Raw genomic sequence first — 24,312 nt, 5'->3', positions numbered from 1 at the left:
TAAAAATACTTATATATATTTTTGCTTTTTCTCCAAAATCATAAGAATAGTCTTATGATTTTCAAAATTACGTCTTAATTAAAACTACCTTCAATTTTACTTTTCAAATATATTTTTATGTATCTCACTCGTACACTTTAATGTAGTTACCACAACGCCTATAATTAGTAGCCATATAATGTAAGGTGTTAAATTTAATGAATGACGATCCATTTTTAATTAACGATACTTACAATGAATATTTTTTACCATTTGTTTTAATTAAAATTGTGTTGTACGTTTGTTTCTATAAGACAGTTATTTTGTATGAATATATGAGTATTACATCAAGTATGTAGTTTGTATGTGGTCATATCAGATGAGATCAGTCATGCAGTATTGGCATTTGTTGCTTACAAGTGTTGCATATATTGTAACTCTTTGGAATATTATAAAAATATTTTACATAAAAATACAATTTGTACCTTTTTTGTAATAAATTATGTCTTAACAACTACGATTATAAAACACGACGCAATCTGACATCGGAACAAAAGTATTAGTTAGGCATGAGTTAAGTACAAGATTTTCCTTATTGATTCAAAATAAAATCGAACACTATTCAATCAATACCTACAAACAATAAAAATAAATAAAAAAGCGAAAAATAAAGAAGAAAAAAATCAGCGATATCGGTCGAGCCATCATCGAGTGATACTTTTGTCTGACAGCTACCTATTAGTGTACAATGAACAAGAGCGACTGAAAAAACTAGACCAATGTAATGATTACACAGTTGGTGCAATGCTCTTACTTAAATTATGTAATGCACGGTACACACCTTACAATTTAACTGTGCAGATTGAACTGTACACTTTTATCTATGCTTAATCCGATTCACTTCAAACTGTACAATTGAACTCAAACTGTACAGTTTTAACAGTACGGTTAAATCGTAGGGCCAGACAGCTTACACTTTTTACGATTTAACTGTGCAGTTTGAACTAAACAGTTTTATCTATTCTTGAATCGATTCAGTTAAAACTTTGCATTTCAACTGTTGTTCACTGCACAGTTGAATCGTAGGGCCACACAGCCTTAAGTGTGCAGGTAAGGGATGTACAGTTTTGTCTATTCTTAATTCGATTCACTTAAAACTGTACAGTTCAACTGTTTGCTCTACACATCGTAACTACGCACAGTTAAATCGTAAGGTGTATTTCAGTTGCTATAACTATCTATAAGCAAATCTTAGAAGCACACGGTAGATTTTTTCGGATAGACATTGTTATAAGCAAAGCCACCAAAGAAGCTAGTCTATAAGTTAATAAATTATTCCAAGCCAAAACTATCTTTAATTTCATATTATTAAGTTATAATTTTCACCTTTTTCTTTGTATAAAATGTCACTCCTGTGTCTAATTTTGATTTATTTTTTCTTCTAATCGAATTGGCTTCACGATGAACTTGATATCTGATCTGAAGAAACTAGTTTTGTATATGAAGAATCGTATTCAAGAGAATAGTTATGACAGTATTTTATGGCTCGTGGATATAGTTCCGAAAATTTCAGGATTTTCTTACAGGAAGGATAAAGTTTCACGTAAGTAAAAGAAAAAAACAAAACTGAAGTAGCTAATGCAGAAGCATGATTAGAATTTTAAGTAACTATATCAGTGCCCTTAGTACGAGTTTGCTTAAACGGCGCTCTGATTGGTTGGTTTATTCGAGCCGGCCAATCAGAGCGCCGAACGCAAAGCGCGTTTCGATTACTTTAAATGTAAAACAAACTCGTACTAAGCATAATGTTCCCCATATATGAAAAAATAAAATTTTGTTACCTTATTTTACTGTCTCTTTTTGTCTTTTAAATAGTTTTAAGGTATTCTTATTTAAAACATGTTTGTAGTATGGTTCTGGTACATCCATATGTTTCTTCTCTTCTACGTCTACGCCGTCGGTAACCTCTGGTACCAATGGAAGTTTGCTCACGGCGCCGGCGACTTCATCAAGAGTTACGTCAATATTTCCATCATCGTTATCATTGGCAACAATAGTGTATGGTTCGTCAAACAAAGGTACAGTGACATTTTTTTGTTTAATTAAATACATCAAGTTCACAAACCTAATATTATAATTAATGTTTTTGAAACCAGTAACTATCACGTAGACATGTTTAAACCCTGAAGATCACTTTAGTCGTTTTTTATAGTATAAACCGGTAAACGAGCAAACGGATCACCTGATGGTAAGCAATCACCGCTACCCAAGGACACCCGGTACACCAAAGGCGTTACAAGTGCGTTGGCAGCCTTTTGGGGTTAGAAATATAAGAGTTGTAGGGAGATTGGCGATTAGGAAGATTGAGAATTGTGCTTCCGGTAAACTCACAAACATAACGAAATACAACACGAGCCGGCTCATTCGTGCCGAAGCATGGCTCTCCCACTTGCGCATTATTTAACCAATTCAACAATAACCTGGAACAATTGTTTTGCAGACCTCTATTAAGAACAGTCTTAAAGAAAATAGAGAAAAGTGATGAACTGTCCCGAAAATCAAACTTTTTGAAGGAAAAACACGAGAAATTGATGAAGATTGTGAAACGTATCGTCCTAATTTTCTACGGCTTTAATTACATTGATGCGTTTTTCATATATTTTCCACACAGAGTTGATTTACGGAATAATTATTCCATGACACCTTGTGTTGGTGAGTATGGTTTAAATGTACCTATTATGGTTACAATAAGATAATTTATAATATTGATTAAGTATTGTTACATAACGGTTGGCGCGGTGGCTGGACAACCGGCTGCCGGCAGATTGATCAGCTTTTTGTGATCCACAAATAGTTGTTTCGGGTCTAGGTATTATGTGTATGTGAACTTGTATGTTTGTAACCGCACCCTAGATCGAGGAGTAAAATACTAGTGTGGGGCAATGTTTTATAAAAAAAGAAGTCTACTAGGAAGCAATTATTACGAAATACTACTAGATGCACATGCAGTTAGCATTAGTTTGCATAACGTAATGCTCACCAAAGCAATTTGTCTGGTTTGTAGTCGTGCACTTTTTTAATGCAATTTTTCTTTATTTTGGCACGACTCTAATGAACATATTATGAAGTATATTTAATTAAAGTCATCATAACTATGTTGTATTACTATTCCTTACATAACTAATTTCAGTGCTTCAGACATTATGAGTATTTATATGTCAAGTAATGACCTAAATAATTTTGCAATATGTCTGGCTAGTAAACTTATCTTTTGTCCGCGGTTTCATTAAGGAAGAGAAAGTATTTTACATTTGGCTAATTCTGTCTTGATAATCTATTGCAATAGACACTTAATGGTTCCTAGACACGATTACATCTCGTGTAGGAGTTTCCGGGTTTGGCAAAATATTAGTATTAATATTTTAGTCTAGACTAAATCTAGACGTGAAGGCGATGCGGTGCGGCACGGCGCAAAAACAATAAACTGTAAAATGTTACTGATGTGGTCTACGTCACCAATCGAACACGATCAATTGGCTTGATATTTTCGCGCGAACTGGACGCGATTCCGTCACGTTTTTGTTGTAAACAGAAACAAAATAAAACGATTAACATGCACACAGGGCATAGTCGTCGCATTACACCGCATCGCTTTGAATTCGCGTATCACCGCACCGCTTCGCGTTTGCTTTTAGATCGCTCACGCACACGCAGGACGTCGCGTAAAATATTAGATACGCGTGTTAGGAAGTGTTAAAATTATTATCTACTGAAAGTGCTCCTCTTATATTTGATTAGGTAATAGATTTTTTCTCTAAAACATAAACTTCGTTTGTTCTAGGTCTGGAACCAATAACAGCATCACCAAACAGAGAAATATGCATGACCATCCTCACTCTACAAGAGCTCACTATAAACATAGTGGCTCTGAACTACCAAGCTCTTCTGCTGTTCCTCATAGCTCACACTGCTGCGATGTACCAGATGATGGCTTATGAGATGATGGCCCTAAATGACTATAAGACGGAGAACTTAGGACAAGTGAAGAAGAAACTATCGTCTTTGATAGAACGCCATTGTTTGACGCTAGATGTCGTTGACAATTTGCGGTCTCTATACAGCGTTCCTTTAGGAGTTAACTTTGGTTCGAATGCTGTTTGTATTTCTTTGTTCTTCTATCTCCCTCTTCGTGAATGTCTTCAGTTCATGCCTGTGTTTGTGTATTGTTCTCTCGTTTTCTTCTTATATTGCTTTCTCTGTCAGAGGTTGATTAATTCTGCGGAGGTGTTTGCGAGGGCCGTGTACTGCTGCGGTTGGGAGAATTTTGGTTTAAAGGAGAAGAGGTTGGTGTTCGTTATGCTTCGTCAGTCTCAAAAGCCGGTGGAACTTCTGGCAGCTGATATCATACCAGTCAATATTTACACTTTTGCGACCACGTTGCAAGCTATGTTCAAGTTTGTTACTGTTGTTAAGTTTTGATTTGTTACATTTGGTAGATCTATGATTATTTTAAAATTTTAATGAGATTGTAATTTAAAATAATATGAATGTTTATTAGCTAAAGTTTCTTTTATTTTTGTATCTAAATACCTTTTAGTGCAGCATACATTTTAGCACTCATTCATTTATAGGTTTACAATGTTGTGATTTAAATTCTTTATTTAATAGTATCAAAATAAAAAAAATAAGGGGAATGTTATGACGGCCGGTAATAAAGTAATATCATCATCATTCAAGGTCGACTCGAAGGCGAGTGGATAACGCGGCCTATGCAAAATTAAATAAAAACAGACTAAAAATTATAAAGATCAGGGACAAAACCAGTAATCATATACTATATTTATATTTGAAAGTAACCAATAATAATCGTTTATAGACATTAAGAATATCTGTATTGATTGTGTTGGTATTAAGTTCATTTTAAATATTACATCAGATTAAGAAAATAAAATAAAACGATAAAAGGATTTCTTTGAAAATATTTATCAATGGAGTTTCTTGCTCATTCTTCTCCATTCGAAGCTACACTTTGGAATGAGCACCTAGCTTCACGCTTGACGGACAATTCAATTTACCGTTTGAAAAGTGCATAGTTAAGGATTAATTGAAATAAATGCTTTAACTTTGAAAAAATAAACCTAGCTCTTTCTACAAATCGCGTATTACATGTAATTTTTGAAAATATGTATTAAGTAAAAGATAGTTGTATAACATGAAACATTTTCAAGTTTTTTTCAGTCGTTACTTAACTGCTACAGAATTTGCTAACCATTTACGATAGACAAAAATAAATAAGTAATGAACATGCCATGATGTAACTAGCAATAGGTACTCATAACAGAAAATATCGAAACAGTATTCACATCGTTATGTATGAGATTTTGCATTGAAATTATTGTCTACGAAAAATAAACAATTAGTGACCAGACAAGAGATAATAATATACTTAACGCGATATCCGACATGTTTACAGATATTATGTATAGCAATGTTTATTATAGTTGTATGTCAGTAACTGTTTTTTTATTTAAACCTTTACTTTCAGGCAACTATGGCCCATAGATACCTATAAATAAATAATTTAATTAAATTTTATGTGTATGTTAGTAACAGTTTGGGAGGGGGGGGAATCATCCATTGACGTCTCCCGCCTTACGCTGCCGCCCGACTTGAGAAGTATGTGTGAAGTAAAAGCGATCGAATGAAAAATAATCACCATTTTTCATTAGAGAAAAGTATAATAAAATACAACATACGATCTTATATTTCTTACGGTAACTTTATTATTTCGTCACATCATCAAATATTTTTTACAATGTAAATATAGTTTTTGTTCGCTAGCTTTAATATCCATCTTTATAGCTCTAGTATTACAAGTTTTACAAGGCAAATTATAATCTCATTATGCAGAGGTTCTTGCGATATAAGGAAAGTATGTAATCACATTGTACTTTCTAATTGTGTTGGAAGTTTCCTACCAGTATCATTTGTAGAGATTATGATGTTTGTTTTCCATACAATGTATTTGGCATAGTTTAAACGACCAAAACCCCCTTTTTTTTTTTGAGGGGGAATATCATCCAATGACTTCTCCCGCCTTGGGCAAGGCGAGAGGGAGTGTCAGACTCTTACTGACTAAAAACCACCCCATTCCTTCTCCTGCTTTTCGACCCGGAGCTCCGGTAAACCCGCTAGGTAGTCCGCAGCTCCGGATCAGGCATCAGCCCTGCTGGGCCCCATCTGTGGTGGTCTGATGGCTCTTTGAGGCGCGCGCGGAACGCGACGTGCCGCACGCACGGATCTGTCGGGATCTGTTCGGGCGGCGAGCTACCCTTGCTCGCCGTCCGCAGGCCCGCACCTACGGTGGCCGGAGATCGTCTCGCGATCCCCTACGCCCGGAGTGTCTCTCGCGACGGCTGGGGCGTGAGGAGGTTTGTTCTCTCACGCGCCCCGCCTCCTCCTTAGCTAGCATGACTGCTTCGCAGAAGGAGGAGATGGCATCCCAGTCCCTCTCGCTCCGCACTATGGCCTGAACCAGTGCCGGGCGCGAGAGGTCGCCATCGCCGACCACATCCCTGAGGACTTGGCGGTGCTCTGCCCACGCAGGGCACACCGCCACCGTATGTTCTACCGTGTCCTCCGGGCGGTCCTCACAGTGATGACACCCGGGCGTTTCCTCCCGCCCAATAAGGAACAGGAACCTACCGAAACTGACCAAAACCCCCACCACCTAAATACTAGAGGCGTTACAAGTGTGTTGCTGGACTTTTGGGGGTTAGGAATTTGGGCATTGGGAAAATTGGAAGGGAGATAATTGGGCCTCCGGTAACCTCGCTCATACAACGAAACGCAACGCAAGCGTTATTTCACATCAGTTTTCTGTGAGGCGGTGGTATCACTCCGGTCGAGCCTGCCCATTCGTCCTTTCAGACTTAAAACCTTATAATAATGTTATATTTTTATACTGAAACAAATATAAACTCATGCCTCAGTCGCATCGCGGTAGACAGAAAAAAAGTAAAAAGAAGATACATGCGCGGTAAAAAGTATGCATAAGGCATGCGCACTTTTTAGCTTCCATCACATTAATGCATCTGGTCATATAAGAATGACGGCTAAGAGTTTTTTCTAGAATAGAATAGAATTTCTAATGAGGTAAGCTTTTATTATATCTTTGTATTTAGCTTAAAATTGCATGAATTTAAATGATTCATTATATTTTTGGCGCATCCGAGGCCAGGTCACTCAACTCGTAACCTCTCCATGATTTCGTTATGAATAACATTAACTATTGATTTGGAATATTTTGGTTTAGATTTTTGCTATCTTATTACAATTTACAAATGTAAGTGTGAATTTCACTTCTGAAATCAACGTCATATAATATAATTGGTTTGGGATTTTTAGACGTTCAGTATATGAGGCTACCTTAAGACGTGCCTTCGTTTTTTCACTATAAGGATTGATACCTTAAATATCCAAAAATATCCGGAGTTGCGGACAACGTAACCGGTTATCGGAGCTCCGGTGAGCCGGGCACTTTAGGAAGAAAATACTTTCAATTTTCTTCCGCATTTCAAACGAAAGATCTCTAATATGAGTAACATAGCCACTGTTCCTTCTAGCACTTTAAAGCGACCTTAACATACATTATAAACTACATTGAGAGTTTTGAAATGGTTTCCTTCGAAGATTGCAAGTGCGGAACGAAGTTGCAAAATGCGTTACATTTTGTTCAACTGAAATTTGTTTGTAACCCTACTACCGTCTACATATGTGCAAGTCGAACCTGATCACACATAGTGGGTACTGGGACTTCATAGAGGCCTATTTTATTCTGTATACATACGAGATTAATGTTAATTAAATGCCAAAGCAGCTTATTCCATAGGTTGAAGATATTCGATGTTATTGATTTAGTCACAGTTACCAAATCTTTCGATTTTTTATTCAACTCTAATAATCATTTCATTCTAGTTCCTGTAACGAAAAGCTCTTGATTTTTCTAGGACGTGAAATAATACTGTGGATTTGTGAGTACGCTTGAGGAATGAGTAATAAATAACATAAGGCGGCTGCGCAGCCTTCTGCCAAGATTCGATTATCTATCGGTTTGCAGTGACGCATTGCACTGAAGGTTAAAGGTCTAAAGAATGAACAGAAATATAAATAAGGTGCAAAGAAAAGATTCAACACTCTTTTGCATTGATGACATTAGTAGAGATTACTTTCTATAATAAATCTCGTCGATATTATAACTAATCCCTATAAATCCTATGACAAACGTTACCTACAAGAAACATTCATTAAGTTACGTAACACAGTGACAGTCACTAGCTTTACACCTTTTTCTTTCGGCAATTATACAAAGAGTTTATGGAAACTAAAAGTTTCTAATTGATGAACAAACACGTGAATAATTTGGTATAAACTTTACTTTCGACGGACAAATAGAAGACTTGTAAACAATGTCGTAACTTCATTGTAAAACAAAAAAAAAATATTTTCCTCAGTTGGTACATAGTAGTACTTACTATGAAAGAGTTGAACCACTTTTTTTCCTTAAGTCTTATATTTCAGCAATAGTAAAGGCAACGCATTGATTCTACGGCGCAAGCAAACGGAACGGCTTACAAACAATTCCTGTCCTCCCTACCAATAACTTTTGATACACAAACGGTAGATTTTGCCCTTGTACCCGTAGTTGTTACTTGTTCACGATTAGCGATGCGAAAAGTGAGTTGTGGTTGCCGGTGAAGTCTCGTGGTACGGGGTCGAGAGCACATGTCTGTGAAACCGCTTTTCGTCACTAAGCTAGTTGTGAACGAAACGTCAGTCGCGGCGTTCGCGCGCAGTGCGGTAGTGTAGTGCCCGAACTATTTGTTACAAACAATAAATGTTCAGCTAGTTGCCAATAATTCTGTGACAATGAAAGTGTTTGTTTGTTGCCTTTTCATAATTGCTAATATCAGCAATAATGGAAAAGCCTCTCTTGAGAGTTTTGCGCCCTCTGGGACTAATATACTCTTTGAGGATACAACGAAAAATTTAGGTAATGTTTTATTTTTTGTTTTGGCTAAGGTATTGTAATTAGACTTACTTTTAATTTTATACGATTAACTGACACGTTCTAGAATGTGTACTATTTGTTTTTAATTTTTAAAAACAGAATCGAACCAACATTTCGTTTCATTCTTTCATTTACATAAAATTAGGACTAATCCTATTTATACCAACAAAAAGTCGAACCGAATTTTTGAATGTAATTAAATTACGAGTACGTAAATAATATAAAGTAAACAAACTTCAAACGTATCGTAAACATGATAACTTTGCAGATAAAGTTTCGTGCTACCGACCTTGCAAATTCAACGTGAAACCAAAACGGTGTCACTACAACTTCAAAGTGGAGCCAACGATCCAGGAGGATGGAAGACCAGCCATCACCATCAATGGACAGACTCCAGGACCTCCCATTCAAGCCTGTGTTAATGACATCATAGTGGTTGAAGTTGAGAACAGAATTCTGGACCAAGATATAAGCATCCATTGGCATGGCATTGAGCAGAAGGGAACTCCTTACATGGATGGAGTACCCATGGTAACCCAATGTCCTATTGGATATGGACAAACCTTCAAATACGCTTTTGTTGCAACTTCACCAGGAACTTTCTTCTATCACGCTGATTCAGGTACATCGACACTCTATGTTAATGATTCGCTTCCATTTATACGAGTATTTTTATAACATCCAGTCACTCAACAAAAAAAATATTACTTGCTGTCCGTGAATTTTGGACTTGACCGGTTTTTTTCAAATCAGGTCCTAGTTGAATTCCATTTGTCAACGTGTCAGGTTTTTGTTGCAGTGTCACATCAGAGTGATGGTGTTTACGGTCCTCTGATAATAAATCAGCCTCAGCCGTTGGAACATCACTCGTCTCTGTATGATTACGACAGGAGTGCTGAGAATACACTAACAATAGGAGCTAAATTCCCAGAACTGTTGACGGCTAAGCTAGAAGATGTTAGCAAATTGAAACCAGATGAAATTATTATAAATGGCGATGGAGATGTTTCGAAGTAAGTAGTTTCGAGACCAGATTGTTGTTTGTGTTTTTTTTTACCTTTAGGACGTAGGTAGAGGTCTGCGCGGTACTTATAGAACGCCCTGACCTTCACAACATTATATTGGTCGATATATGTGTCTAGCGTTTACGAAACGCTTTAGCCTTCCGTTGATTGGGTGTAAAAGTGAAATTACTGTAACATTAATATACAAAGTGAAATTTTGCACTATGAAAATTTGGAGTTCAGGATTTTCTGTACAAATAAACCCAAATGTAATATGTACTAACTGCCGTACTCAGAGATATTTAATGATTACTTAAACTATTCCTTAGTCACGATTTCGAATGTAAAACAATTGCTAAGGATTAGGTTAATTAATTATTAAATAACTCCGAGTTTCTTTAAAAACGAATTAAAGGCGTTACCGAAAAATATGATGCTAGAAGCAAATTCAAGTAAATTGTTTATTTACGTGGACGAAAAGAATAATGACCTACAGATCTTCGACGGTCGTAGTTTACTGCACTGCGCATTGCATCCGTTCGTTAATGGAAGCATTAAGTATTTCATTGAGTACTTTATTTCTAATGGCTCGGTGCCGGTGGTTACTCCATAAAGAAAGTTAACTGGTTTAGTTAACTACCAGTTATTTAGCAAGAAACTGGTAGCGTGGTAAAGGCATTCATTTAATGTTAATGGCGATGACATATCGATTAGATCTTCACGAAAGTTAAAACTTGTTTTTAATGAGATGGTAGGCAATTATTATTGAACAAGCTGATGCCTGCGGATGCGCTCGCGTGGATTACGGACTTAATGACAAATAAAAAGTTACTCCTTAGTACATCAGCTACCTGCTAATTAAAGTCCCGTCAAAATCGAACAAGCCATTTCAGAGATAAGCGGATACAAAAAGACAGACAGACAGACAAAAAACGTAGAAAATATTATTTTGGTGTACCCATGTATATGTATATGTATGTATGTAGTAAAAAACAGTTACTATATGTATATTATAAACAGACACTCTAATTCAATTTAGTTTAGTCTAGACTAGAATATTGCTAAGTCTAGATAGATTAGAAATACAGCTTTGAGACTCATGATTGACACATGGCTATTAATCACTACAGACAAGCAATCAATGAAGATATACTTCTATGGAATTATACAAGGTGTAAAATTTTACCTACGTAATTTTTTTTTATTGGGTATTATTCATAATTTTTTTTCTAATATAGTTGCCAATACACAAGTATTTAGTCTTATAAGTTACAATTGCATGTACTCATAATTAGGCCCAGTCGATGGTATCATAAGCTTCAAGTTTATTATTATAGTAATACATATTTTAGTATTATGTACGTGAAACTGCAGTTGGCATTGACGTCTGTGGTTTGCAAGTTACCTTGTGTAGAGTACCTGCTTCACACGGCCTTTCTATTCAGTGCACGGTATAATGTTTCTTTCAAATAAGTTCATTTTTTATACTATGTGGAATTAATATACTTATGCATACATATATGAGGACAGAGACGCAGTTTATTTAGACTAGAATACATTTATATTGTGATGATTCCGTGTTTACATTAAGTTATTAATTAGAAAGATTGGCACATGAGTATTGGTAGGTATATTACGTCTTCGTATACTATCATATTTTATACTATCATTTTTTAAGATAGAGCTACTCTTTTAAAAATATTCATCTTAATTTTCCAGGATAGTCGTAATCGCTGGGTTCGCGTACAGACTGAGGTTCATAAATGCAATTGCAACTGAATGCCCCGTGATAGTGACTATAGAGAAACACGAAATGGTGGTGATTGCAACCGATGGGAAACCAACCAAACCAGTTTTAGCTAGAAACGTGGAGTTACATCCAGGTAAGGAAATCATTATTTAAGATTAGGTAAACATTTACAAATATAGGAATATTTTGCAAGTTTACTGCGAATGTATGCATAGAAATATCATATATCTATGAATGTATGCATCGACTAATTTAATGATGAATGCAGTTTTATAAGCAGTTGGGGAAAATGCGTTGGATTTTAATTTTGATTGTGAAATGATTCTTCATAGAAGTCCGATGCATGGTGAGTTCGTTCCCTATTACCAAGTGGTAAACATGAAAGTGAATGGGTGATAGTACCTCTTTACTTTTGCCTACAACTTTTCTCTTTGTTGTTTTTGTTAAATATTGTTTAAGTAAACAAATGCGATGTGCGTGATACTATGTTACGTTTATTTATAGGTATTTTTTAATGTTAAATTAATATATTGTCAATGTTCATAAAATCACGTCTGCATATTTAGTGCGTCTCGGATAACGTCTGTTCCGTACCTATTTACCGTATCTCGAATGAAATATCGAGTAAAAAAAAAATAGAAGTATTTATTGTCCTCAATAATAACAATGACTTAAATGATCTTTTTTCCGTGATGTACCTGAAAACGATATTATTACAATTTAACATAACTGGTGAAAATTTATTTTATACTCATATACGTGATGTTATGTTATGTTATTTTTGGTGGTCATGGGGTTTAGCCTTGTAACATCTAATTCCTTAACCTTGACAAGATGTGATAGCTCTATGAATATTAAAAATAAAACATTTGTCTACTAAACACACGAAGTGTGTCGAAACGTGTTGCTCAAACATTTTGCAAGGTGCCTCCGTTCACGATGGACCTATTGCAGTTTACCATTTTTATTAGCATCGGAAATCATATTTACGATTTGACGCATACATAATTATTGAGACTTAGGGTGCTTTTCCATCAGAGATGTGCAATGCTACGTTGCTGTGGATGCGTTTGGCTTCCACCAATTATATTCTTTGGTACACATAGCTTAGCAATATTGCAAACGAACTCAGCTAAGCTATGTTTTCTATATGAAAAGATACGCGCTATAGATGCGTGCTATGGATGACTTCCCTACTATCGATACATTGCATACATAGCTTAGTATCTATCAGTGGAAACGGTCACATAGTTTCACAGCTTAGCTATTACATGTACGTAGCATAGCTACATAGCACATCTCTGGTGCAAAAGTACCATTGTCATGAATGTAAAAAAAAAACATTACAAGTTGTCATTAATGTCGGTTTAATCGCACTTTAAATGATTAATAGATCCAGTTTGTCTTGTTATTTATTACCAGTGGTTGGGTTATAAGAAGTCGATTCTTAGCGACAAATTTCAAATAGTGGCTAAAGCCTACTATTGAATGGGCATAATTACGTAAGAGGAAGTACAGTTCACTGCACCTCTGCACCTGCATATGCATTGTTGAAAAACAGCCATAGAATATGTTACAATGCAAATTTAAGGGAAATAAACACCATAACTTACATCACAGAATATTTATTAGTAGCTATTGCACAATTTATGTGTGGACACAAACACATAAAGGTAATTCCTAATAATAAACTTGACGAATAAATCCCTTAGAGGCAAGAGAGTGAACGGAATTTGTTGTACGATAGAATGAGCTTTTACTTCGGAGAAAGTAGCATCTACTACAATTGGCTGAATAACCGACGTGCTATTACCCACATCACTTTTATCACTTGTGATCGAAAAACTATCACTATCAATTTAAGTATATGGTATGTGAATGACAAGTTCGCACGTTAGAGTAAAATTTCTTTTTTATTCGATTGTGTAAGTCATAGTAATAACTCAAATTGTGAAGGGAAATCAACGAATCTTCAATTGCTTTAAATTAATGAATTGACAAAATACCAACGAACTCATTAAAATATTATTCAGACGACTGCGCATTATAGCTCATACGTCAATTACTCGCTGTTCAGTTCAACAACAAAAACAGTTTAAATTAACAGTTTAAACAGGTTTTATATTTTTGTCGTAGTCGACGGGTGAATGTTTCAATTTGGTAAGGAAATCCAATAAAAATACGTAATGTGTTCCAACTTCTACCATGGAAAAGTTTGAATTAGGGATCATTGTAGAATAAAAAAAATAGACACTGTCATTATTTGACTACACGGCTGGTGCGGTGGCTGGGAAACTGGCTGCTGTGCAACGTGTGCAATTCCCGCATGGAGCAACTCTTTGTGTAATCTAAAAATTGTTGTTTCGGGTCTGGATGTCATGTGCATGTGAACCTTGTATGTTTGTAAACGCACCTACGACACAGGACAAAATTATAACGTAGGTCATTGCTTACAAAAAAAAGAAAAAATAATTATAAATGAAATCAGTTATAAGAAAAACAATAACGGCCTTACTTATAAAAATCCACTAATCAACAGCTAAGCAACTAATTAACTAATAACTCATTAACTCCTTAATTATCAATTAACTATTTCTTACTTATAAACACTGCTTACACGTCACTTAACTAAGCAATGGTTAATAAACGTTTTTATTTTAATATGGGTGCAATCTATTGCACCGGTAATATGGGGAAACCCACAAATTGTTTCAAATTTCCGAATAGTTTCAGTCTGTTCTCTTAAATTTGTAGGCATTTTTTAATCTAAATGGAACTTTTCGAAGCCAATGCAATAGCAACTATTTTTTTTTTTATGTAACAAGCCGGTAATAGGGCAGACGTATTACCTGATGGTAAGCAATCGCCGCCGCCCATGGACACTTGAAACACCAGAGGCGTTACAAGTGCGTTGCCGGCTTTTTGGGAGTTAGGAATTTAAGGGTTGTTGTTCGGGAATCGGGAATGGGGAAGATTGGGAAGGGGGAATTGGGCCTCCGGTAACCTCACTCACACAACGAAACACAACGCAAGCGTTGTTTCACGTCGGTTTTCTGTGAGGCCGTGGTATCACTCCGGTTGAGCCGGCCCATTCGTGCCGAAGCATGGCTCTCCCACACTTAAAAGCATGCTCTCCCACACTCTTTTAGCAGTTCTTGATAAAGTCTGTTGGCTCAAGCCATGAATTTCCGCACAGTCTTCTTGAATCTCATGGCGGCCCCAGTATCTTATAGCTGCCATTACTTGCAACTCCACAGGTATACTGCCGCCCCGGCTATCCATGGACAAGTCGTTTCTTAAGATATTTATATTTTTTACCATATTTCCTTTACTGAATCTGTAGCGATGTTTGAAGTCGCTTCCACTCAATTCCTCCATTGGGTTCGATCTTGAATTATATATTTTTACTCTCCTTCTTGAACCAATATTCCTGAAATTTCTTATTTCTTCTATCTCGGCACGGTATGTGCGTAATTCATTATCGTCGTCAAATATATCCATTTTTTAATATTTATCCACTTCACTTTCCTAAGTAGCGGAACAAAGCCCAGCAAACAGAACTCAATTCAATGCGAAGTTTGCATGTGGTGTTATTGTTGAGATATACCACAGCTGTGACTTTTACGAATTTCGGACGCCATTTTGGTAATTAAAGTCTTTAAACAAGGGTCCGACACTGATTAAGTTGACAGCTATTTAAGCAGTCGCTAAGACATTAGTTAGCGTTAATCATCGTTTATGAGTTAAAATATTTTTTAATATGTAGTTTAACTGTGTCTTAACTTTAGTGATCGTTTATAAGTAAGGCTGTAACATAACAGAAATGAATTAGGAATTACATATCTAAGTTATCGATTTTACTAATTATAAAATCCAGAGCGTATCCGTACACTTATTTACACAGTAACGTTTATAATCCACGCGGTCATTCAAAATGTTACGGATTTCTTTTTAATTTCTATTTGCCTACGCTATAACGGTACTTGTTCAAGTACTCGGCGCTATTTTTTGCTCGCTGACCAAAGCATTTTAAAGTGAATTTATTTTCTCCTCATCTAAGAAGAGAAAGGTATGCATCTTGCTCGTGTTACTTCTCACTAAGTTTAAGGTCATCGTTATAAGTAACCAGTTTCGTTTGTTGTGTTTTCACTTTCTATTGTCTTTTACTGGTTTTTCGAGTTCTAACATTTTTAATTTTCTATAATAACTATCGTGAAACACAACATTAATTTACTATAATTTGTTAAAGTTAAAGAGAAAAGTTGTACTAGTTTCGAGTTTCATTTTTTTAATTCTTTTTACCATGTCATGCAAAATAATTGGTGTATCAAAGTCGTTCGCGTATTATTTGAACTGTTTGGTTTATAACAGTGTGGTTGTGTAGCGTCTGTTTAATATTAATGTGTTATTTTAATGTCTAGTTTCGTTTGAATTATTTCATTTTAATTAATAAAAACAAGGTCACTGGCAGCGTTTGAAACGAAATCAAGATCAGAAAATGCATAGACTGTAGTTTTATAATTGTTCTCATTTTCGGCGTAATTAAATTTCAGTGGAGTCTACTTATTAAAGTTGTTTCTCTTAATTACTATAGAATGATGCGGTTTTATCTTACTAATAGGGTAAATGTTTATTTTAATGTTCGTCTAGTAGATTATTTTAAAACATTAGACACGTATATTTATTTTCTTACGGGAACAAATACTTTCGCAGATATAACGATTTGAAATATCGCATGACTTCACTTCTAGGTACATTTTATACGTAGAAATGACGCATTTGGTCTCACTCCTAAACTTTGATTCGTTTTATCCTTGGTGGATAAAACGAATCAAAGTATCCACCAAGGATTTGTCTTATACGACAAAATAAAAAGAACACGTGTTTAATATTTTTTCTTTACCTAACTGATGGATTAAATAGATTTTTATTTTCATATTCCGTCATCATTCCTATTTTTTATTATTCAAGGTGAGCGTATGGATGCAGTGGTGCGTGCATCCGAAGAAGGCGGTGGGTACTGGGTGAGGGTGCATGGTACCGGCGCATGCGCTGGTCTCGGTGCTAACGCGATGCTCATCTATTCTGGATTCAACTATACTGCTATGTTGGATGAAAACCAGGTATTTAGATATTTCTGATCATATTGTGAACTTATTGACAGCCTAAAATAAAGTGGTTCTCAGTTTGACTTGTATGTATGTATGTTTGTGCGCGCTTATCTCGCGTTTGGCTGAACCGATTGTGATACGGTTTTCAGCCTAATATAATTCGGACTTAGGAGAAGGTTTTTTCATCTTCTGTTAGATATAGGCCTTACCGCCATTACCAACCTATTTCCATCACTTGGTGCATTTAGTCAACGCCACTGAGTTCAATCTTTAGTTCTTGGCTTCTATCCACTGTCAACCAGATACCGTCACTCATTTGAATAATATTGTGTCTAATATGAGATGACGACGTTGTCATAAATATTATACCAAGTTTGGTTGGTTTTCCAGAACGAGTACAAGCAAGAGTCATTTGCATCAGACCTGGTGGTAAGCGGCCAAATGCTGGAATCTCTCCAAGACCAGAGTCATGCGTCGGAGGTGAAGTCAGTGTACCTTGGCATCGACAGAAACATCATCCACGTGAAAGAAGCTGATCTCGATTTTAGATATATCAGTGATGCTATTCCTAAGAAACCGTTCTTCCCTGCGGCATTCGGTGAGAACTTTTTTTTATATAGTTCTTTGAAATATGTTTAGAATAATAGTATATTTTCTTTATAATGTTTATTTCGTTACCTACTTATCTTATCATCACTTTGTCTTGTCACATTGTCTTCTTATCGATCACTGACTTCTAGTGCCGTTGTGTCCAAATAAGGCTATCCTGCTATACAAGAAATAAAATCGGGGGCACACGATGCATTGCGGCGGCGGTGCGGTGCCGGAGCGGTGTAGATGCGTTGTTTTACATAGAAATATCTGTGGCATGTCGAGCGACACCGCTCCGACGCCGCTCCGCCGCCGCACTTCACTGGATTTGCATGAATATACTATTAGAGAACGGATTTTTAAATTATTTGTTTGTAATAATAACTTATCTATCTTTTTATTCCAGCTCTTCACGAAAATGGTGTTGTCCAAATAAACAAAAAGAGCTTCTTGTACCCTAACGTGCCGATATTACTACGGCCTCGGGACGTGAGGCAGGACATGTTCTGCAAAGTAGGGGAGGAGGAGACGCAGGTGGAAGCCCAGTGCATACAAGTGCTGGATGCTGTTGAAGGGGAAGTGCTGGAAATTGCCCTAGTTAATGAAGGTCAGTATGTTTCGGTTGGTGTAGAGAAACATGCATTTATTATAATTTAAGAAGAGACAATGAGCTGGAGATATTTTGAGAACTGATGACATAGTGATCTCATTGGAGACACGTACAGTCGTAGATAGTCTGTAGAGTGATACTCGCAAACAAATAAATTTCAAACTTGATAACTACCGATCAGATTTTAATAATATATGGTACCCCCGGTTAGCATTACAATATAAAAAGGGGATATGTATAAATTCCTCTAATTTTCTTGGATTATCCATGAAAGGAAAATTGGTTCATTAAAATTTTGTCTTGTTGGAATTTTCAGGCTTCGGCAGCAATGACTCGTACACATTCCACATGCATGGCTACAACATGCAGGTGATCGCCACATGGCAGAATCCCAAAGACAAACCGATCTCCAAGGAAGACTTCCAGAAGTTGAATAAAGATGGTAAAATATCAAGGTAAATATTTTTCAATAATTATTTTTTAATTCCGTGATTATAGAATCAATGTCAATGTAAATTCGTCCTAGTGCAAAAAAGGCTTAATACGTTAACCACCACGTAGGTCACCAAGATTTGCTTTCAACAGTTTTCTGATGGCGGTTAAAGGCTTAAAGCTTCTATTAGCTCTAGTTAGTCAACTTGTGACAGACAAGCCATTGGACAAAAGATCTTAAAGTAAATTAACTTCTGGAGCGGTTTGAAAACCCTACACAATTTGGTATATTATATTATTGTAATGCGCCAAGTATACGTAAAGTAATCTTTTGTGTGGGTGATGTTAGAGTAACATATCACAAATACCAACGTATAAGAGTTCTTACACACGAGCGGCATGTTGCCAATGGCAGAGGTAAATGCAGCTATCGACGCGCGTGGGCTGCTAAATCAATCTATAGTCATTTACAGGAATGGATTTTTAAATACCAAATATTTGTTTAACATCTATGAGTCAAACTAAATATAAAAAAAATATAAATATATTATCTACGGCTTAATGATGTAACCGGATTTGAGCATAATATTAGAATTCTTGCTTAAAACTTGTTCAATATCCTTGAATCAGGTTACACACGCCGTAGGTACTGTTATTTTAAGAATGAAAATTATTAGCAGAGAATTCATGGAATTAGATATATTAAGATCAGTTGTGTATTTTAATAATAATTATACGGGTAGTTTATTTTTAATCTGCATACAATTAACTTATAGAAGCCTGATCTATACATATAATAAATCAGTAGAAGGGTCAATTCTGTACATTGAAAATATTGAAAAAATAAATAGCAGTGGGTGTTAATGGATCGATACCAAACAATTATTATGGGCCTAGCTGTATTTGGGTCTAATAGATATTTATAAGATGTCACGTTGTCAGAGTTACTGAAAATTGAGAAATAAAATATCCACGTACGAATTACCGTCATCCGGACGGAGTCGCTGACGTTAGTGTATAATAATGTGATAAACAACAAAACATTTCCATGGCTTGCATCGAATTTCTTCACTTTCTCTTTTATGGTGACACTGAATGATGCGATTTGAACGTGTCGTGGTTACCCAAGAGTTTTCTAATACCACCACATTATCTGCATAATGACATCTAGTAAATCGAGGGAAATTATTATGATTATATACTATTAGTAGATACTGCTGTCAGTCTAAGTAGGTATGTAATTGTTGCTGAAGATACAAAGTCACTTTTTTTAAGTTTCGTCACGCCTTTTATACCTGAAGGGGCAGGCAGAAGTGCACATTACGGCACGTTATGTCATTGTACAATGTACAATGACTTTTCACCATTTGTGTTCTAAGCCCCATGTAATCCCTATTACATTTCAGTCATCCCCTCGGCTCACCCCCTGGTGAGCCATTTCCTTTTTACTTTCTGCAGAATATTAAAAGCATGTAGTCAAATGGGGGAGACCTAACGTTGTAACTTTTTGTATTAACATAAATGAAATAATAACAGCAATTAACAGTTATTACAATTATTTAATAAAGATGTAATCTAAAACAGATACAACAGCTTACCTAATCGTAACTCTCTACTTTTCTCTTTTCCAGAAATCTCCAAAACCCACCAGTGAAGGACACGATAACAGTGCCGAACAAAGGCTACACAATAGTGAGGATCAAAATAGACCGTGGTGGAACCTGGCTACTGGAGTGCAGGTCCTGTGCCCTCTCCTCAGTCCCTGCTGCCATCATGATCAGGGTTCCAGAAACCATACCCAAGGCTGTGGTAGACTCATTACCCAAGTGCGGTAACTACAGACCACCGGACGTTCTCTTGAACTAAATCTCCTAATAGACTGATAGTGTGCTTTGGTCTTGTGATTTTAGTGTGTAATATTTATAAGTATGTTTGTAACTTAGGTTAAGTATGTTATGGTGCTTCTATGAATAATACTCAGTCATACTCTGACAGTTAAGAAATAGGTAAGATGAGAATACTGAAAAGTTGGGAAATGAATATTTAAACTGATCTTCATCATGCTAGAAATGAAATGGTATCCTTTTATAAAAAAGGCTATGGTTACCTGGAGAACTTAGTTAAGTAAGTATACAATATTGATATTTTCTCAGTCCAAAAAAACAAGATAATATATAAGAAGACTATTCAAGACACTAAAATGTTCAAACAGGCGGTGAAGTTGTCGGCCGTAGTAAACCAAACGAATAGGATACTATAATAAAAACAATATTGTATGAAATTAAAAATATTTATTGAGTGGAAATAAAAAAAATAAAACATACAAAGATTATTTCATTACATTTCCTTGATGTTGTAATTAATAAAATCTATGTAGGTGGACACGTTAGTGTAAATAGTGGGTGCACCTTTTTGTCCACAGGGAGCCACACCCCAGGACACAACGCCTATTACAGTTGGAACTAAATCTTCATTCTGTCTTCCGGGATCGTCCGTTGTATCATCTCCTATTGTAGTTCCTTCTATGTCTATTGTAGTTCCTTCTATTTCTTCTAATCTTTCTGTGGTTGGTTCACTGTTACAGTCATAATAACTTGCGTTGTATCGTTCTGTATTATCCTCTACAGAATCGTTTGGATCCAGAATGCTATATGGAACATATTGTATGAGAGGTCCACCTGAGTCTCCGCTGCAGGCTGCTATTCCACCACTCGTTGGTCCCGTGCAGATATTTGCTTCTCTATCCAGTGGATTTACTTCGTTGTCTTCTTTTAATTTTTCAATGGCTGCATAGCAATCTGTGTAATTATTTAGAGGTTGAGAAATGTTCCTACCTTTTAGTCCTTCAATTTATAATAAAAAGGAATGTTTTAAAATTAACAACTTGAGAAGCTGAATGATATCGAGTTCTGTACTAATACAATTTTTGATTTTCAAATAATCCTGTCCAATTACTCGCAGTTTTGAATTAATTTTAAAAATGTTAAGAGTATAGTTACACTAAAAAGATAAAGTTAAATCCATATTTAATGTAAATTAATATTTACCGTTATACGGGATGTGAGTTACTTTCACTTCTTGCAATCTACTTGGCAAGTCGGGGAAGAAGAATGTAGTTTTCAATGCACCCCACCCTGGTAGTTTGAGTGTATATCCACCACGAAATTTGTAGTTATTTGGAAGATTAACTGGTTGAATGTACTTTGTGAACTTAATCCGAGTTTCTGTGCTGAACACGGCTATGTCATATGGCCCGATACCACTGGAAAGAAATAAATGACATTGTAAACCCAAAAAAGTACAAGTTGAATATATACAGGCAGAGATTTAGTGGGTTAACATATTTTTTTAGCTACAAAATGTTTCGAATGAAGCGATTTCTCTGAGTCATTAAATTTTCTGTCTGAATTTTTGGACTTTGAACTAAAATTATGGCACCCTGACATGATCCATTATAATAAACTGTGAGAAAATTGTTTTTTTTTATGGAATATCGGGCAAACGAGCAGACAGGTTACCTAATGGTACGCCGCCCATGGACATCCGCAACACCAGAGTAGTCACAGGCGAGTTGCCGGCCATTAAAAAGGAGTACGCTCTTTTGTTGAAGGTTTGAAGGTTGTATCGGTGTGGAAATAGAAGTAGTAGTGTGTTACCCTTCATATAGAGGATGAGGTATCCGTTCGCTGATCTTGATGATTTGTGCTCGTTCGCCATAGTTATTGACATCATGTATGCCTGCCACGACATCTAGCGGCAGCCATCGAATCAAGAAAGACTCAATGGCACAGTGGGCGGCTGATAAAATCTGGAAAACAATTTATGAAACAAAAATTAATCATCTATCATCTTAATCATATTTAATTTTTTTAAAGTTTAAGGTTGCTAGATGTTTGTTAATATTAATAAACATAGTTTGGTTGAATGGAAAAGACCGGTGTACAATACTCACGCGCAGCAAACACATTACTGTAGATTGCTATAAAATATGAAAAGGAGTCGGATTTGAACAGTCGATATCAAACATTTTTATGATCTAAATTTGTATAATTTGAATGGTCAAAATGTGACTTTTAAATAAATATTTTGTTATGCACCGTGAAAAATTTACTGAAAAGCACTGATTGGAGAAGGAGTCTCATTCTCTTTACTCCACGTCCTTTCTTTTTCTGTTTTTCAATCGAATATAGTTAGTTCACTTTATTAAAAACATGTATGATGCTCTATATACCCATCTTTCATTGAGGATGGCTCCCCCGCAGACGTGGACTCGCACCCAGAGGAACCTGCTCTGCAGCGACACCAGGTACGGGTGGCTGTGCGGCCTCGCCTCGTGACCACCCACTATCTTACTCGTTGGCTTTAACGTTTTTGTGTTTACTAGAAATATAAATATGATTACCAAAACACTCACAATTAAAATGTCCATAAACAGTGATGTAGATATTTAATGTTTTACTTTTCTTACGTTTTTTAGGAAATTAAAAGAGGTTTGCTTGATCGGGCAACTTATCTTGTAAAGTTTTTTATGGAATAGGCCCGTAAACGAGTAGATGGATCACCTGATGGTAAACAATTGCCGCCGCCCATAAACACTTGAAACACCAGAGGCATTGCAAGTGCTTTGCCGACCTTTTAGGGGTTAGGAATTTATGGGTTGTTAGATCACACAACGAAACACATTATTCAAGCGTTGTTTCACGTCGGTTTTTTGTGAGGCAGTGGTATCACTCCGGTCGAGCCAGCCCATTCGTGCTGAAGCATGGCTCTCCCACACTATTTTGTATTATTAAGTATTAAGCACTTACTAATTTTATCTGTTCTTATTTTTTTTTATTACTTGGGTTTATTCGGTGACTGAATTTAGCGTGAGTAGGTAGACCAAGTATAGTGATACAATGCTTGTAATAATCGTAAATAGAATCACAAACCTACCTGTGTTAAGTAAACAATATGTTACGGCAATCAGCAGAAATGTCACAGTGAAGTTCATCGCAATATTCGGTGGATAAATTGTTCTGGAAAATTAGTTCTCACCGAGTTATATAACATTGGGCTTAGATAAATCCTTATCTGTGCTCATATTTGCAGATACTCAACCTTTTGAATACTTTGTTTCAAGTAGGTACATAATTAACTATTAAATAAAAAGTCTCCATGATCGATTTCGATCACGGTGACCAGTCTGTCTAACTAGACTAGCTCACTACACAGGAGATATTATAGTGCACAAGTGTGTGCGCAAACACAGGTGCACTCTCTGTTCTCTCACTCTCAGAACCCGATGGGACGGCAGACCGACACGATTGGAGAGAGGTCAGACGCAGGACCAACGTCTTTACGTGCTCTCCGTGGCACGGGGGTGAAACACCGCCGAACTTCCTGATTCCGGGCTAATAATGGCATTTACTGAGTAAAATGACCATTATCACCTTTTTAGACAATGCGTAGTTTATATTATATTTTTACGCTTAAAATTGTACTGATATGAACTTTGTCATAGGTTATTATTGAGAATTCAATAGTTTAGAGCCCCTGCAAAACATAAAAGTACCTTGACAATTATATTTCATCATACATACGGGTAATTAAAATATTGGACCAGGTCGTGCCATCGACCTAACTACAAAATATTTGTCTGTCAATGTGAACAGATTTACGGATTTATTATCTACTATTTGCCAATAAGTACTTCATAATTGCTGTTTTTTTAAAGTTGGCCCTAATTTTTGAGATGTTTTCTTTTTCATTTAAAACACTGTCCT

General features: G+C 36.1%; 3 protein-coding genes across 3 annotated transcripts; 2 read left to right on the top strand and 1 right to left on the bottom strand.

The window, feature by feature from the left end:
• Positions 1 to 1,440: 1,440 nt before the first annotated feature.
• On the top strand, positions 1,441 to 4,467 carry LOC118267110 (uncharacterized). Its single transcript, XM_035580905.2, has 4 exons — positions 1,441 to 1,582; positions 1,889 to 2,057; positions 2,480 to 2,691; positions 3,821 to 4,467. Exons 1-4 carry the CDS (start codon positions 1,441 to 1,443, stop codon positions 4,456 to 4,458), a joined length of 1,161 nt encoding a protein of 386 aa, XP_035436798.2. The 3' UTR covers positions 4,459 to 4,467.
• A 4,314-nt stretch (positions 4,468 to 8,781) lies between these two features.
• LOC118267107 (uncharacterized) lies at positions 8,782 to 20,865 on the top strand. The gene is made up of 9 exons (XM_035580903.2): positions 8,782 to 9,031; positions 9,318 to 9,671; positions 9,849 to 10,062; positions 11,773 to 11,936; positions 16,775 to 16,926; positions 17,305 to 17,512; positions 17,912 to 18,112; positions 18,432 to 18,570; positions 20,179 to 20,865. The coding sequence occupies exons 1-9, from the start codon at positions 8,908 to 8,910 to the stop codon at positions 20,411 to 20,413; spliced, it is 1,791 nt and encodes a 596-aa protein (XP_035436796.2). The 5' UTR covers positions 8,782 to 8,907; the 3' UTR covers positions 20,414 to 20,865.
• Positions 20,866 to 20,867: 2 nt separating this feature from the next.
• Positions 20,868 to 23,540, bottom strand: LOC118266836 (granzyme-like protein 1). The gene is made up of 5 exons (XM_035580420.2): positions 23,483 to 23,540; positions 22,779 to 22,927; positions 22,204 to 22,355; positions 21,595 to 21,809; positions 20,868 to 21,345 (listed from the first exon to the last, which is right to left on the bottom strand). Exons 1-5 carry the CDS (start codon positions 23,538 to 23,540, stop codon positions 20,885 to 20,887), a joined length of 1,035 nt encoding a protein of 344 aa, XP_035436313.2. The 3' UTR covers positions 20,868 to 20,884.
• Positions 23,541 to 24,312: the final 772 nt, after the last annotated feature.

Source organism: Spodoptera frugiperda, chromosome 23, assembly GCF_023101765.2.
Source record: "Spodoptera frugiperda isolate SF20-4 chromosome 23, AGI-APGP_CSIRO_Sfru_2.0, whole genome shotgun sequence".
Lineage (NCBI taxonomy): Eukaryota > Metazoa > Arthropoda > Insecta > Lepidoptera > Noctuidae > Spodoptera > Spodoptera frugiperda.
The sequence above is the reverse complement of the archived record's forward strand: the minus strand, read 5'-3'. Positions and strand labels throughout refer to the sequence as shown.